The sequence below is a fragment of the Aspergillus thermomutatus genome (assembly GCF_002237265.1).
Source record: "Aspergillus thermomutatus strain HMR AF 39 chromosome Unknown NODE_93, whole genome shotgun sequence".
NCBI lineage: Eukaryota > Fungi > Ascomycota > Eurotiomycetes > Eurotiales > Aspergillaceae > Aspergillus > Aspergillus thermomutatus.
The window spans coordinates 54,113-67,721 of record NW_020798142.1 but is presented as its reverse complement, the minus strand read 5'-3'; the positions used below and the strand labels follow the sequence as shown (position 1 = coordinate 67,721).

At 47.3% G+C, this 13,609-nt stretch overlaps 3 protein-coding genes across 3 annotated transcripts; 2 read left to right on the top strand and 1 right to left on the bottom strand.

Annotated features, from left to right (window-relative positions):
• Positions 1-593: 593 nt before the first annotated feature.
• On the top strand, positions 594-1,974 carry CDV56_106760 (bZIP transcription factor; the record flags this gene model as incomplete). The annotated part of the gene is made up of 2 exons (XM_026760379.1): positions 594-717; positions 800-1,974. The coding sequence occupies 2 exons, from the start codon at positions 594-596 to the stop codon at positions 1,972-1,974; spliced, it is 1,299 nt and encodes a 432-aa protein (XP_026614493.1).
• Positions 1,975-2,012: 38 nt separating this feature from the next.
• CDV56_106635 (bifunctional terpene synthase/polyprenyl synthetase family protein) lies at positions 2,013-4,327 on the bottom strand (the record flags this gene model as incomplete). Its single annotated transcript, XM_026760254.1, has 5 exons — positions 2,013-2,772; positions 2,831-2,985; positions 3,039-3,061; positions 3,182-4,000; positions 4,048-4,327. 5 exons carry the CDS (start codon positions 4,325-4,327, stop codon positions 2,013-2,015), a joined length of 2,037 nt encoding a protein of 678 aa, XP_026614492.1.
• A 507-nt stretch (positions 4,328-4,834) lies between these two features.
• CDV56_106491 (cytochrome P450) lies at positions 4,835-6,686 on the top strand (the record flags this gene model as incomplete). The annotated part of the gene is made up of 6 exons (XM_026760110.1): positions 4,835-5,069; positions 5,143-5,620; positions 5,666-5,741; positions 5,789-6,150; positions 6,215-6,460; positions 6,521-6,686. The coding sequence occupies 6 exons, from the start codon at positions 4,835-4,837 to the stop codon at positions 6,684-6,686; spliced, it is 1,563 nt and encodes a 520-aa protein (XP_026614491.1).
• Between the last annotated feature and the right edge of the window lie 6,923 nt (positions 6,687-13,609).

Here is a 13,609-nt window from a genome sequence, read left to right as displayed (position 1 = left end):
TCCTCCTCAGACGCATTCGCACCCGTTAATACTGTCTCCGACAGTATATCTTTGATCATTAATGGAACTCGACGTCGACTTGCGAAGATAAACGTGGACTGGGGGTGTCATGGGGGAGTCTGATTCTAAGCAAGTAATCATCTCTCTGAAATTCAAAGGAGAATTTCCCTAGAGCGTGTTAGAAAATGTCGTGGGAAGCATGCAAGACATGAATGATGGAAGGCGCAAATACTGTGTAGTTACGATGTATATTTTCAGGGAACGTCCGGGGTTTACTTGTAGAGATCATGATACCGTTCCGCCTCCATAGATACTGGGAGTGGAGAAGAACAGCCGAGGAACAGCCGTAGAACATTCCAGCCCTAATGAGCGAATATCCTGCTGTGACAGCATAACAATCTGACAGACAATCTGACCAGTTACCAGAACGAGCACAGTCGCTCGCTGTCGTCCGCCGTAGACAGGCATTCTAGGCCGACCACGTCTTTGGAGTCGTCTTAATCCGCACTTTCCCCATCAGCCGTCCCACCCAGCCTACCTCATCCATCCGTCCATCTACTCTAAGGATCCACACGACAAAAACGATATACACGATGCCACGAGACACGACGGAGGAGAAAGCACGGAGCGAAAGCATGGGAGAGGAGAAGCGAAAACCCGTCCGTCGCGACCCTGAAAAAAGGCGGCAACAGAACATCCGAGCGCAACGTAGATACCGTGAGTGCGGCTTGGATTCTCCAAAGATAGATCAGGGAAGATCTTGGGGGGTGGGAAATTACTGATAGAGTGTTCTTTCTAGGAGAGAAGCTCCGTGAGCGATTGGAGAACCTCGAAACGCTTGCAGCATCACTGGCGCAGAGATCCCCGACGACGGGCAAAATCCAATCCGAGTCGATCCTAGGTGATGATGTCTGGGACGTGTCGATTTCCAGTTTATCGATGGCTACTCCCAAGGATTGCCAACAGCTTCTTCCACAGTCAGACCATACCGCATCAGCACTGAATATCTGGAACTCTACAACACATCTGACATCCTCAGACAATACCCTATCGTCACCAAGCGTCTGGGATTCTATACTCAAGGATTACACAGCACAACTCTCACATTCAGATATCTCCCCATCAACACTAGCAATCTCGGACTCCACAAGACAATTCCCACCATCAGAAACTCCCTTGTCGGCACCGAGTGTATGGGTTCCTCCAACACATGTTAATCCTTCCGTTCTCATCCATGATAAACACAAGGACGGCATCGATCGATGCTGGATGACCACCACCATCAAATGCAATTGCTCCAGCCCACATTTCCAGGTACAAACGCACCGTCCCGGCCCATACAGCTCTACCGAGGTCAGGATACTCAGGACTGGACCGGTCACACCTACACCAGATCCATATGCCAACCATCTTCGCCTGGAAACAATCTGTACGTTAGCCGCAATGGATACTCTCAGGATGCATATTAGCATTACAGAGGAGATGATGTGTGCTAAGGAATCTCCCTCGCCATTCTATCGGTCGATTAGGGCATCAGCGGATGACATGGTCAAGGAAAACATGATCTGCACAGTGCAGAGGATATTCATGACACTCAAGCCAGACTTGAGGCCAAGTATTGAACAAATTACTGTCGAGCATCCTCCATACATTGATGTTCTGCCCTTTCGGACGCTACGGAAGAATCTCATCCTCCACCAGCAAGAGGTAGACGAGGATGAATTTCTCCGCGATGCCGTTACTGGTTTAGTGTGTTGGGGAGGGGCAGGCGTTGGGAGGAAGGATCGAGATGCTTCTACTGGATATGCTTCGACTGGTACTCCATGGGACAACCGCAGCTGGGAGGCAAAGGGGTGGTTTCTGAAGAAGTACTGGTCTCTGCTAGGTGGTCAAGAGGGAGAACTTGTGCGACAAAGCGAGTGGTGGCGCAGTATCAGAGGCGAGGACCCGCTGGACATAGAGGCGCTGGCATGACATTACGAACTGCCCTCCTATCTCCCAATCTATATCTCTTACACCTTCAGCAACTCTAGCATCAATCTGAGTGTGAAGTTCTCCTCGCCAAACTTCGCCTCTAAATTTTCAACTTCCTTCTCCAACTCACCGTGCAGTTCCCGCAGAACGCTGAGTGTGTACTGCAGGCTTTCCGTTTTCTTCATGGTCGCCAACACCTCTCGCTTGGCCTCTTGGCTAAGCTTGCCTTCATGCCTTCTCTTCACAAGGAACGCCCGCAACTGCATCATCTCCCCCGCGAGCTCGGGCTCTGACTCCAGAGTCTGAATGCAGTGGATCAGCGTGAAGGAATACTTCCCTTCGTCGAGATCCTCGGCAAACCCCTTCGCCTTTGCGTAGTCAGCTGAAGCGAGATTTTGATAGTCGTCGCGGATCTGGAAGAAGCGTCCAATGAGGCAACTGAACAGATTCATATCACTGTTAGAAACCTTGTCGACGACCGGACTCTCGGCGATTATCATCCGCGTCAACATGCGAAATAGACCGCCCGTCTTCATATCAACCATTTTCAAATAGTCAGCGACGGTTGGGCAGAGCGTGTTGTGCGTCCAGTAGAGGTCATAGCTCTGCCCCACGTGCAGCTGCTGTAACTCTTCAACGAAAATACGAAAGTTTTCTGGGTTCTGGAGTTGGGCGGTTATATCTGTAGCTGTGATGTATTGGTACGTTGCGCTATTGATTGTCTGGGCCATGCCGTAGATGCTATGGGTAGAGGGCTTGCCGCGACGTAGTGGAGAGTTGTCTTCGAGATCATCGAGCCTGGGGTCGTTAGACACTAGAAAAGCGCGATAAAAGCAAGAGAGCAAGAAGGACTCACATGAGAGATGCACTATGCAGCATCTTGACGACGTCTTTGATCATCTTCACCGACTTCGGGGGGACCTTCAGCCATCTATTGATAGAGTCTATGGCTTGGTCTCGGAAACCCTTGGAGGGGAGGGAGGTAAGGTACCGGTATGGTTGGAGAATAACCTGGAATCACCGTCAGCGACAGCTGCGTCAGCGCAGGAAGATATCTAACTCACCTTATCACTCAAGTCCGGTAAATCTCAAGTACGCGCCAACTGCACCACATCCTCTAGAACAATCGAATCCGTGCTTGGTTGTGAGATATGCGCTGGCTTCTTGGCACCATTAGTGCCATTCGTCCTCATTTCGTCATCCACACTGACGCAATTCCTCTTCCTCTTCAGCTCGTTTGGCTTGGATTCGTGGCAATCACCCTCAACGAGGCCGCTGGTTCTGTTCTCCTGTGACCACCTTGACGGGTATTTCGCCAGGCCGTGCTCGCCTCTCAGCAACTGCAACTCATTAAACTTGGTAGGTCCGTTGTACCGCGGGCAATTCGTACTCCAGGCTGCGTTGCCAGAAAGGGTATACTGCATGATATTGATGTACCTCTTCAGCTCATCACTGACATCCGCCCGCGCATTGGTCTCTTTGACATTGCGGACGTAGTTGGCACATTCAAGGCGGATGCGCTTCTTGAGGATATCTCTTGCTTCTTCTTCGCTACACCCATGCTCATTCATGACAATCAAGACAGCGTTCTGGACATTAGCGTCGTTCTTTTCCTTCTCGAAGGAGAAGAGATCGTTCAGCAGCGACGCTTGGATCAACGCAGGTATGATAAGCCTCTTTGCCTCTTCTTCCTCTTCGTCGGGAACTGTAATTGCGCAGCCAAAGGTGACGAGGCCGTGCCAGAGCATGTACCCGACGTCGAGGGCCCTGTAGGGGATATGCTCCTCAAGTGTCTTAAAGTTCGTGTCCTCCTTCCGTCTGCTTGAATGTCGGACGCCAGAGGCCCAGCTCTTAGCGACATTCATCGCTCTCTCTGGATCAATTGCCATCATTTCGCGGATGATTTGAGTGACGATTTGACGCTTTCCATCGGAGCCCCTATCTTCGATCTTGCCAGTTTGACTTTGATTTAAGGCATGTCCCACCTCATCCAATGAGGCATCGTTGACATCCGTATCGATGACATCTGTTTGAATGAGCCTCGTTCGGCAACCCCAGACAGTGAGCACATACCGTCATGAATGAAACCAAACTCCAGTGCATAAGCGATGATCTCCATTCTATCTGGGTGACACTCGGGCACCGCGCCAGTTATGAAGCTAAAGTCGGGACCTAAGAGGCCCGCATAAGGCTTTGGAAGGGGACCAACCAAGCGGCGCCAGTCTTCTTGGGCCCTGAAAGCACCAACCTCTTCAAGCTCACTGGCTACATGCCTCCTGAGATCAATTCCAGGGCAAAGACCTTCCCTGTCATACAGGGAGGAGTCGATGAGTGTCGAGTACTTGCAGGCCATTTCTATACGCAGGCATGCAGAGCGGGTCAGGTCGCGGGGAGATAATGTACATTTACATGGGCTGAAGAAGTTAGCGAGTGTTTCTAGGAGTGATCCACTTCTCTTATATAATTTCATTTTCTATCAGGTAGAGCCGCGTGGTTTAGGATCGTACTCATGGGGACGTTCTTCTTAGGGCAAAACCCGGCCGACCCAGAAAAGGTGGGAGGTAAGCTGACGAGCCATGACCCCAACAGCCCGTAAGAGAGATAAGGTCAGATGGAACGAACAACCTTCGGCCGCTCAGATAGGGCAAAGAGAGCAGAGAGGGCAGAGGAATACCTGTCGGGTTACCTGTCGGGGTACCTACCTAATGGGGAATCACCGGATTGGGCGATTCGCCCACTTATGTCAGAAGCATGTCAAAGCGCTTATAACAGGTGAAGTAATCTCTATCAAGCCTCGTTGACCCCTCAAACCCCTCTAGGGTTGGGCGCCTTTTCACCTAGTTTCTCACCAAGGCCCCAAATGGAGGCCAACTTGCTCTTACCCATGGATGCCAGTTTGCGCGCTGCCGTCGCCGTTCTCGGTGCAGGCGCATTGTATCTACTCAGCCTAGTTATTTATCGCCTCTTCTTGTCTCCCCTAGCAAAATTTCCAGGTCCCAAGCTTGCCGCAGTAACAAGTTGGTACGAGTTGTACTATGATCTTGTCCACAAAGGCAAATATCTGTTTGAGATTGAGAAGATGCACGACAAGTATGGTAGGTACTATGACTTTTTGATTTCACTTCACAAATTGCAAAGGAAGCAAAGCTTAGGGCTTCTTGTATATAGGACCAATCGTAAGGATTAATCCGTTCGAGCTTTCCATCCGCGACTCGGAATACTACGACGAACTCTACGTCGCGGGCTCCGTCCGCCCCACGGACAGATACGAGGCCTTCGTCGAAGGTATTATTGACTTCAAGGGCTCTCACATCGCGACGATAGAACATGACCTCCACCGCAAGAGGAGAAAGCCACTCGACCCTTATTTTTCCCGACTTGGTGTCTCAAGGCTAGAGCCCATGCTTGGCGAGCTGACCGAGAAACTGATCGTCAACCGATTCGAAAGCTTCAAGGGAACTGGAAAGGTAGTGAGACTGGACCATGCCTTCACGGCTTACTCCGGTGATGTGATTAACAGGCTGTGTATGGATGACCCGCCTGATGTTTTGGTAGATGATCCGGAATTCTCACCGTGGTGGTATAACCTGTTCCACAATGGGATTGCAACGCTGCCTTTGTTTATGGGGTTGCCTTGGTTGATTCAGTAAGTTATTCCCGCCAATTGAGGAGTGAATTCTAAACTGGGCAGTGTCGTCCGGCTTATTCCTGTGAGCATTCTGGCAAAGCTGGACCCCGGAACTCAGACCTTCAATAAGTTCAAGATGGTAATAAAAACCTAGCCCCAAGAGTATTACCCTGCTGACATTGATAGATGTGCGATGACCATCTCCGAGTCGCTAGGCGTGAAAAAGCAGCCCTGGGATCTAAAGATACCTCGATGATGGGTGGCCGCCCGACCATTTTCCGACATGTGCTGAACAGCGATCTCCCGCCGTCTGAACTCACAGACGATCGCCTGTCTAAGGAAGCCCAGGTCCTTATTGGCACTGGCACCATCACCACAGCCGGATCGTTGTGCTTCATTTGCTACCACATAATGGTCAACCCCGCCATCAAAAAGCGTCTCCAAGAAGAGCTGAAGCTCATCATGGCGAACTACCCTCCCAAGAAACCGACTTGGGCTGAATTAGAGACAGCACCGTATCTACAGGCGGTGATCAAAGAGGGTCTTCGGTATTTCTATTGTTTCCTCTGTGCCTAAATAGAGCACCACGCTAACTGATGTTGTGTACTACAGCCTCAGCTTCGGCACCATGCACCGCCGTACGCGTGTTTCCCCCAAACAACCCCTCCAGTTCAGGCAGTGGACGATCCCAGCTGGCGTCCCCGTCGGCATGTCTGCATACTATGCCCATCGTGATCCGAGCGTCTTTCCGCGCCCTGATGAATTCCTCCCCGAGCGATGGCTGGCGGACGTTACGCCGGAGATGAGTCGCAACTATGTCCCTTTTTCGAGGGGGTCAAGGCGATGTTTGGGAACGAAGTAGGTTTTATTAGCCCAGCATGCTAACCTGCTTAATTGTCTCTGACTTGGCTTGAATAGTCTCGCGTACGCTGAAATCAACCACGTTATCGCTACACTTTTTCGTCCTGGGGGTCCCGACTTCAACCTTTATGAAACGAGTGAGAAGGATGTTAAGCCCGCTCACGATTTGATTGTGCCGCTGCCGAGTCTGGAGTCGAAGGGGTTTCGGGTTATTTTTTATTAATCACAGGCATATAAGTGTACTGGGATCTCAGAATTGATTAAAAGCAAGCTTAAAAGGCTTCAAGAATCCTGTCCATCCCGCTTACTGTTCCTCTCTATATTACTCTGGGCTTGGATTGTCTACATGCTGGATATCAATCTAAGCCAAAGTGCTCGCCTGCATATAATCCAGGCCTTGCAATACTGGGCCTTAGTGTAGGAGTCTCAATGATGGTTCAAGAAAGCTTCATGGCATTGCAGGTAAGACCTTAATTCACATTTGAGTTCCATGAGCGCCACTTCTTCCTGTACTGCAGCACCCATCAGCTGATAAATTCCTAGGAGGGATGAGGATAATTATCTGGGTAGAGGGAGAACTTGCCCAATGCAACATAAAGAGAGGCTCAGAAGCAGGACCATCAGTGTCCTGTTACAACACCAACGTAGGGTGCGGCAACATCCGCGACGTATCCAAATCCGCATATCCAAATCCGCATATCCGTGGATATGGACGTAATCTGATGTCCACATATCTGCAACGATACGATATAGATAGTAAATGGTATCCGCAGTGTGTATTTGGATATTTTGCGGATAGGCAAACAATATAAACATGGCTAAATCCATTACTACATAATTTATGCATGTTTTGTTTGTAATTTATCGTTCTAGAGGTGTATAGAAAAGTCACCTTTCAGAATCCAAGTATCAAGGTATAGAGTCGTAGTATAGACTATAGGACAAATTGCAGAAAAGGAGATACTACTTGAAAGTCTTGTATTAGGCTATGTGACTATGGTTTGATAATTTCATAATCCTCAAACCCTCTTGGAGCCTTCCGAGATCTCTTAGATCCCCGCGTCAGTATGTCATTCTGGGGTAAGGGATGTTCAGTCTCGTCATCTAACTCATGACACTGCTCTACTAACTGTCCTTCTCTTTGGCCCCCTTCCCTAGTTCCTGTACATTGTCGCTTACTTGGCCGATCTTGTGTTTCAGTCTGAATATCACCAGCATCATCTTCTTCATCATCACTAACGGGCTCAAAATCCGCCTGTAGCTGAAGAGGAGCTCTTTCCTCCTCTATAGCAGCAACCTCACTAGCTGGAAGATACTCTTCCATTAGTTCTAGCTGCTCTTGTTCAAGCTCAAACTTTGATGTACACATCCACATCATCAAGTCTTTGATCATGCAAGATTTAAGATGGCCGCGGTGATAGTGACAGATATCACAAGCAGAGTTAAAAAGACGTTCAACACCAGCCCCACTAGCTGGGATGGCAAGAACATCCCAGGCAAGTCTAGATAGTGCTGGGAACTCGTGCTCATGCTCTTTCCAGAAGGCCCTTGGTGATATATTAACTGTGCCTGTTATCTGACGTTAGTAATAAGTCATGGAGTCATTAATCACTACTAACCACTCTCAAGATATTTTGTAAGCTCGTCATTATCCATGTTTGATCGAGAGCGGTGAGATCTGATTCCCTGCTGTGAGGCCCTGCTTGAAACTAGCATTTTGATCTGAGATAGGTTTCCAGATGATAATTGAGTGCTTGGTGGTGTTGGTAGATTAGAAAGCTGCTTGGTGTACTGCTCAAGATAGTCCATAAGACTCTTATGATACCGTTCACGCCAGCCACCCTCCCACCATCTTGTGGAAAAGAATTGAAGCTTATTTGAAGGGGTAATAATTGTGCCAATTGCAAAGATATCACTATGCATCTTATCAGTCTCTTTATAATAAAATGAGAGCTTGGCCTTTGCTGCTTCGAGTGCATGGAGCATTGTCTTTTTCCAAGAAACCTTTTTACGTTGAAGTTGGTGTATTAACTTCTTGAGATAGTCAAAGAGATTGTTATAGATACCAAAGATAAGATGAATGGTGACCTCCTTCGTTGTAGAGAGCGCAGTGGTGTAATCAAAAAAAAGGTTGGGTAACCAGAGCAGATACTCGATTTGGCGCCATTCTTCCTTATTAAGCTTAAACTGGAGATATTAATACATTGTACAGTATTCATCAAAGACAGACTGTAGTTGCTTGGCTCAGCGAAGCATCAAGTAGGTGGAATTCCAGCGAGTACGGACATCCTGGCAGGGAACAAGCTTTGGCTCTGTAGTTTGAAGACTCAGAAATGCCTCTTTTCGCTGCGGACTTGCATTGATGAAGGTAGCAAGTCATCGAACCTTTCTTATTATATCATACCTTATTTAGTGTATCCACAATTCCACTTGAATCACTCTTTTTCTGGAGAGATTGCATACTTTGATCGGACCATTCCCTTTCTATAGAATCATTGACTGGGTTCACTTTCATCTTTCCAAGCAGTTGATTCAAACTAAGCTGAATAACATGGGCGATGCATGGGGTTCGGATAATCGTAGCATTACTACCAAGATCCTGTGACTGGATTGACTCCTGCAATCTCACCATCATATTGTTATTGTTTGATGCATTATCAGTAGTAATTGATAATATGCGGTTGGTGATCCCATGCTGTTGGAGGACTTCAAAGACAACTGAGCTTAGATTGCTTCCATTATGCGTACCATGAAGAGGTTCAAACCCAAGAAGAATCTCGCAATAGTTCCATTCTTGGTCAATAAAGTAGCCAGTGATTGCCATGAATGCCTGGTTAAAAGGTGATGTCCAGCAGTCAAGTGCAATTGAAAGCTTCCCATTTGGTGGAAGCTTCTGGAGTAGAGTTGCTTGTTTTTCTTTTAGAGGGGAGTTTTGGCTTTGATGGTGCAAGTCGTACAATATCAATAAACTCATCAAGCTCGCGATGCTCACTAAATCGAAAGGGAAGACGCCCAACAGCAACCATATTAAGTAGCTTCTCCATGAAAAGCTCTTGACTATATAGCCTTTGAGGAGAACACTGAGGCTAATAAGAGTAATGTGAGCATACTTGATGAACTATACCAGGGCCTTATAACCGAGTCCTGGATAAGCTGGTCTATACCCTTCTGCTGTTTAGGTACGGTACGCTGACAGGCAGCTCCTTTAAGGTGTACTTTCATTGGAGATAACCCTGCTCGGCGATGACCTGGGTGAATAAGAACATTGCAGCAGTGTCTACACATAACCTTAGGCTGGCCAGTTTTTTCATCTGCAATCTGATGAAATTGCTCCCAATATAATGAGCTCTTTTTTCCATCCCAGTATATTGTATCCTGCAACTCCTTCTTTGATCCGAAGTCTGTCTGTAGCCACCATCTTACAAAGTCATCCTTTGACATATCAGAGTAAAGGATCCAATGTTTGCAAAAGTTAGGCCCAACACATGTGAGGGTCTCAGGGGGGCGGGGCCGTGGTAGTGGGAAAATGAAGTCTGAGTAGACATCGCCAGACCCATGGGCCGCCCACGATGGGCATGCCCATGGACGTCCATGGACGGGCTTTGGGCACCCTTTTACTGCCCATGGGCGGGCTACGGAGGGTGCGTGCCCATCATGGGCCGCCCATGACCCGCCCATTTCAGCATAATTTGACAAAAAAGGATAGTTATGCTACCTAATGAATAGTTAATCAGCGTACTTTACCTAAATAGGTTGTATAAAATTAGAGTTTGGGCGTCCTTGGGCACCCTTTGCCCATGCCCGCCCATGGGCTCATGGGTTTGGGCCGTGGGCGGGCTTTGGCGAGGTCTAAGTCTGAGTCTGATGTGGAGATGATAGTATGCTGACTATCAGCGATATGCTGTGTATTATCTGATTGTGAGAAGTCAGGTTCATAGAAAGAATCAGACAATGGAGATTGTTGGCTTTGCGACATCTTCAATGTAAGGATAATACCATAAGTTAGGAATAAGAGAAAGGTAAGAAATAGGCCTCGGCAGACCCTGAGGCTGACCCTCCATTCTCAATTTTGCGGGTGGAGGGTCCGGACCTCTCACCCTCCGGGCGGGTCTGCCCTGGGTGTCACCCGTGGGTACACAAACAGGACAAACATAGAAAGCTCGTGACTTGCATAATTTATGTAGTTCGAGGCTGTATTTTTAAGTATTTGGTTTACATACTAGGCATCCAAGGAGAAATTCAGGGGATGTGATTACTGATTAGATTCAAAAACTGTATTTCAAGCTACATCTGTTTATATAGCTATGCTCAACTAACCTCGTACCCTTTGAGAAGCCTTGACTTCTTCCGAGCCCTGTTTGATACACGCAGTTGAGTTTTAGGCAAAGGAATCTCAGCATTATCATCTTCTGGCTCCTGAGCTTGCTCCTCATCTGACTCAGATGCCACACTTTTTCGACGTTTACCCAATGCACGTTGACTTGGCACCTCTGGAGCAGGTTGATTTTGAACAGAGAGTGAATCTGAGTCATCCTCTTCATTCTCGCTGATTGGATCAAAATTATCCTTTGGTGTTGCTTTTTCTTCATTTGCTACCTGGATCTCTTGGTTCGAAAGATATTCCCTGAGCATCGCATGCTGTTCCTCCTGAACCTCAAATCTTGATGTACACATGAACATCATGAGATCTTGAATTGTTTTTGGGTTCAGAGAGCCTCGGTGATAATGACAGATGTCTCGAGCAGAGTTGAAAAGCCGCTCTACACCTGCACCAGTTGCAGGAATTGAGAGGACATCCCTTGCAAGACTCGCAAGCGCTGGAAATTCGTGTTGACGATCCTTCCAGAAGATCCGAGGAGGAGACCGAACAATACCTATAATAAATATTAGATATAGTAATTTCTAAGCTTGTATAATACTCACCACTCTCAAGGTATTGTGTAAGCTCATCACGCTGGCCAGATAATGATTGCTGGGAATCTTCTGGCATACAGCTCGCTTCAAGTTCCGAGAGAGCAATCGCTGATTCTTGTGCCTTTGATTGTGACTGGGTATCAGATAAATGTTTTTTGTAGGGCTCAAGATAATCTTCGAGGCTCTTGCGATATCGTGTTGGCCAATCTTCGTCTGGATCTTCCCATTCTTTGGTCGAGAAGAACTTCAGCTTGTTCTGGGGTGCGATGATTGTGCCAATTGCATAGATATCACCAGGAATATCATCAGTCATAGCGTAATATTGTGAAAGCTTTGACTTTGCTGCTTCAAGAGCCTTAAGCATCACCTGCTTCCAAGGAACCCTCTTGCGCCGAAGAGCGTCCATTGATTTTTCAAGATGATCAAACAGCTTATTATAGATGCTAAAGACCAGGTGGATACTGACATCTCTAGTCTGAGAAAGAAGGGTAGTGAACTTAAAAAAGGGCAGGGTGATGCAGAGAAGATACTCGATTTGCCGCCACTCTTCCTGATTGAGCATCAAGTGAGGAAGAGCATACTGTGACTCTGAGCAGAACTCATCAAATGTTGACTGTAGTCGTTTTGCACGTCGAAGCATTAGAAATGTCGAGTTCCAGCGAGTTTTGACATCCTGGATTGGCATAAGCTTTGGCTCTTTAGTTTGAAGACTGCAGAAAGTTTCCCAGCGCTGAGGGCTTGCGTTGATAAAGATAGCCAATTTCCGAATCTCATAGAGAAGTTAGTAAACAGATATTTAAGCAAAGAAGCCTTTCATACCTTGTTCAGGGTATCAGCAATCTCTATTTTTTTGGTGTCTTGAACCAAGGGATTGAACGCATGTATCTGACCAGTCTGTCTCTGTAGTCTCGTTCTTTGGATTTGCTTTCATCTGCCCAAGTAGATTATTCAGGCTAAGCTGAATGATACGCGCAATACATGGAATCAGAATAATAGCAGTGTTGTTAAGACTAAGTGACTGGACTGACTCCTGGATGCTCGACATTAAGGTATTATTGTTTGATGCGTTATCAGTTGTGATTGCGAGGACTCTATCAGCAATCTGGTGTTGTTGAAGTAATTCAAATAGAACAGAGCTCAAATTGACACCAGAGTGGGCTCCATGAAGCGGCTCAAACCCAAGCAGGATCTCACGATACTCCCAATCTTGGTCAAGAAAATAGCCAGTCACAGCCATAAGCGCCTGTTGGAACGGCGATGTCCAACAGTCTAATGCAATTGATAGCTTTGCACTTGGAGGAAGCTTCTGAAGAAGGGTTTGTTGCTGATCCTTAACGAAGTCCCGTAGTCGCCCGCGAATCGTCTTCGATGAAGGCAAGTGTGGAGATGATGGCGCGAGTCGGGCAAAATTAATAACTTCATGGAAGTCAGGATGCTCGATAAGCTGGAAAGGAAGTTGTGATATAGTCAGAAACTTAAGAAGCTTCTGCTCCCATACTTCTTGGGTAAAGACGACCTTAGACTTCATAGAAGCCTTCTGTGCCTATTAATATAGAAGCAAGTGAGTTTCTGTAAATCATTATGTGAGATTATCTCACATACCGCACGCTGCATAGATGCTAGAATGTTTGTCTTCTTTCCTGTAGACTTTCGACAACCAGGCCCATTTATATACTTATTCATTAAAGATGTTCCGGTGTGGCCAGCTGCAGGGTGATCAAGGACTGAGCTACACTGGGTACACATGACCCCAGGTTTCCCAGTCTTCCCATGGGCTACTTGTTCAAACTGCTCCCAGCATTTTGCATGGTGCCTACCATCCCAGTGGATACGCTTCTTCTTGCCAAAGTCTGTCTCAAGCCACCAGGCAACGAACGCGTCCTTTGACATCTCGGAATGAAGAATATATGCTTTTGTCCGGTCTGGGCCCACACGCTCAAGGATATCAGGGATTGGTAGTAGGGGTCGGGGTCGAGTAAAATCAGTATCAGATGAAGAGAATAGCGTTTGTTGACTGCAGGAAGGATCAGGCGTATATAATCGTTGTAGGTCTTGAGGGAAGTCAAAGGGAAGATAATCTATTTGATCCCCATCAGGGACCGAAGAGGGATAAGCATCAGAAGCCTGACCTTGACTAGCCATGGTAAGAGAGCGATGGCTACACCTGAGAGAAGAGATAAGTAGAGGACTTACAGTAAAATTTTGCCTCTTGTGGTGCCAATGGAAATGTCC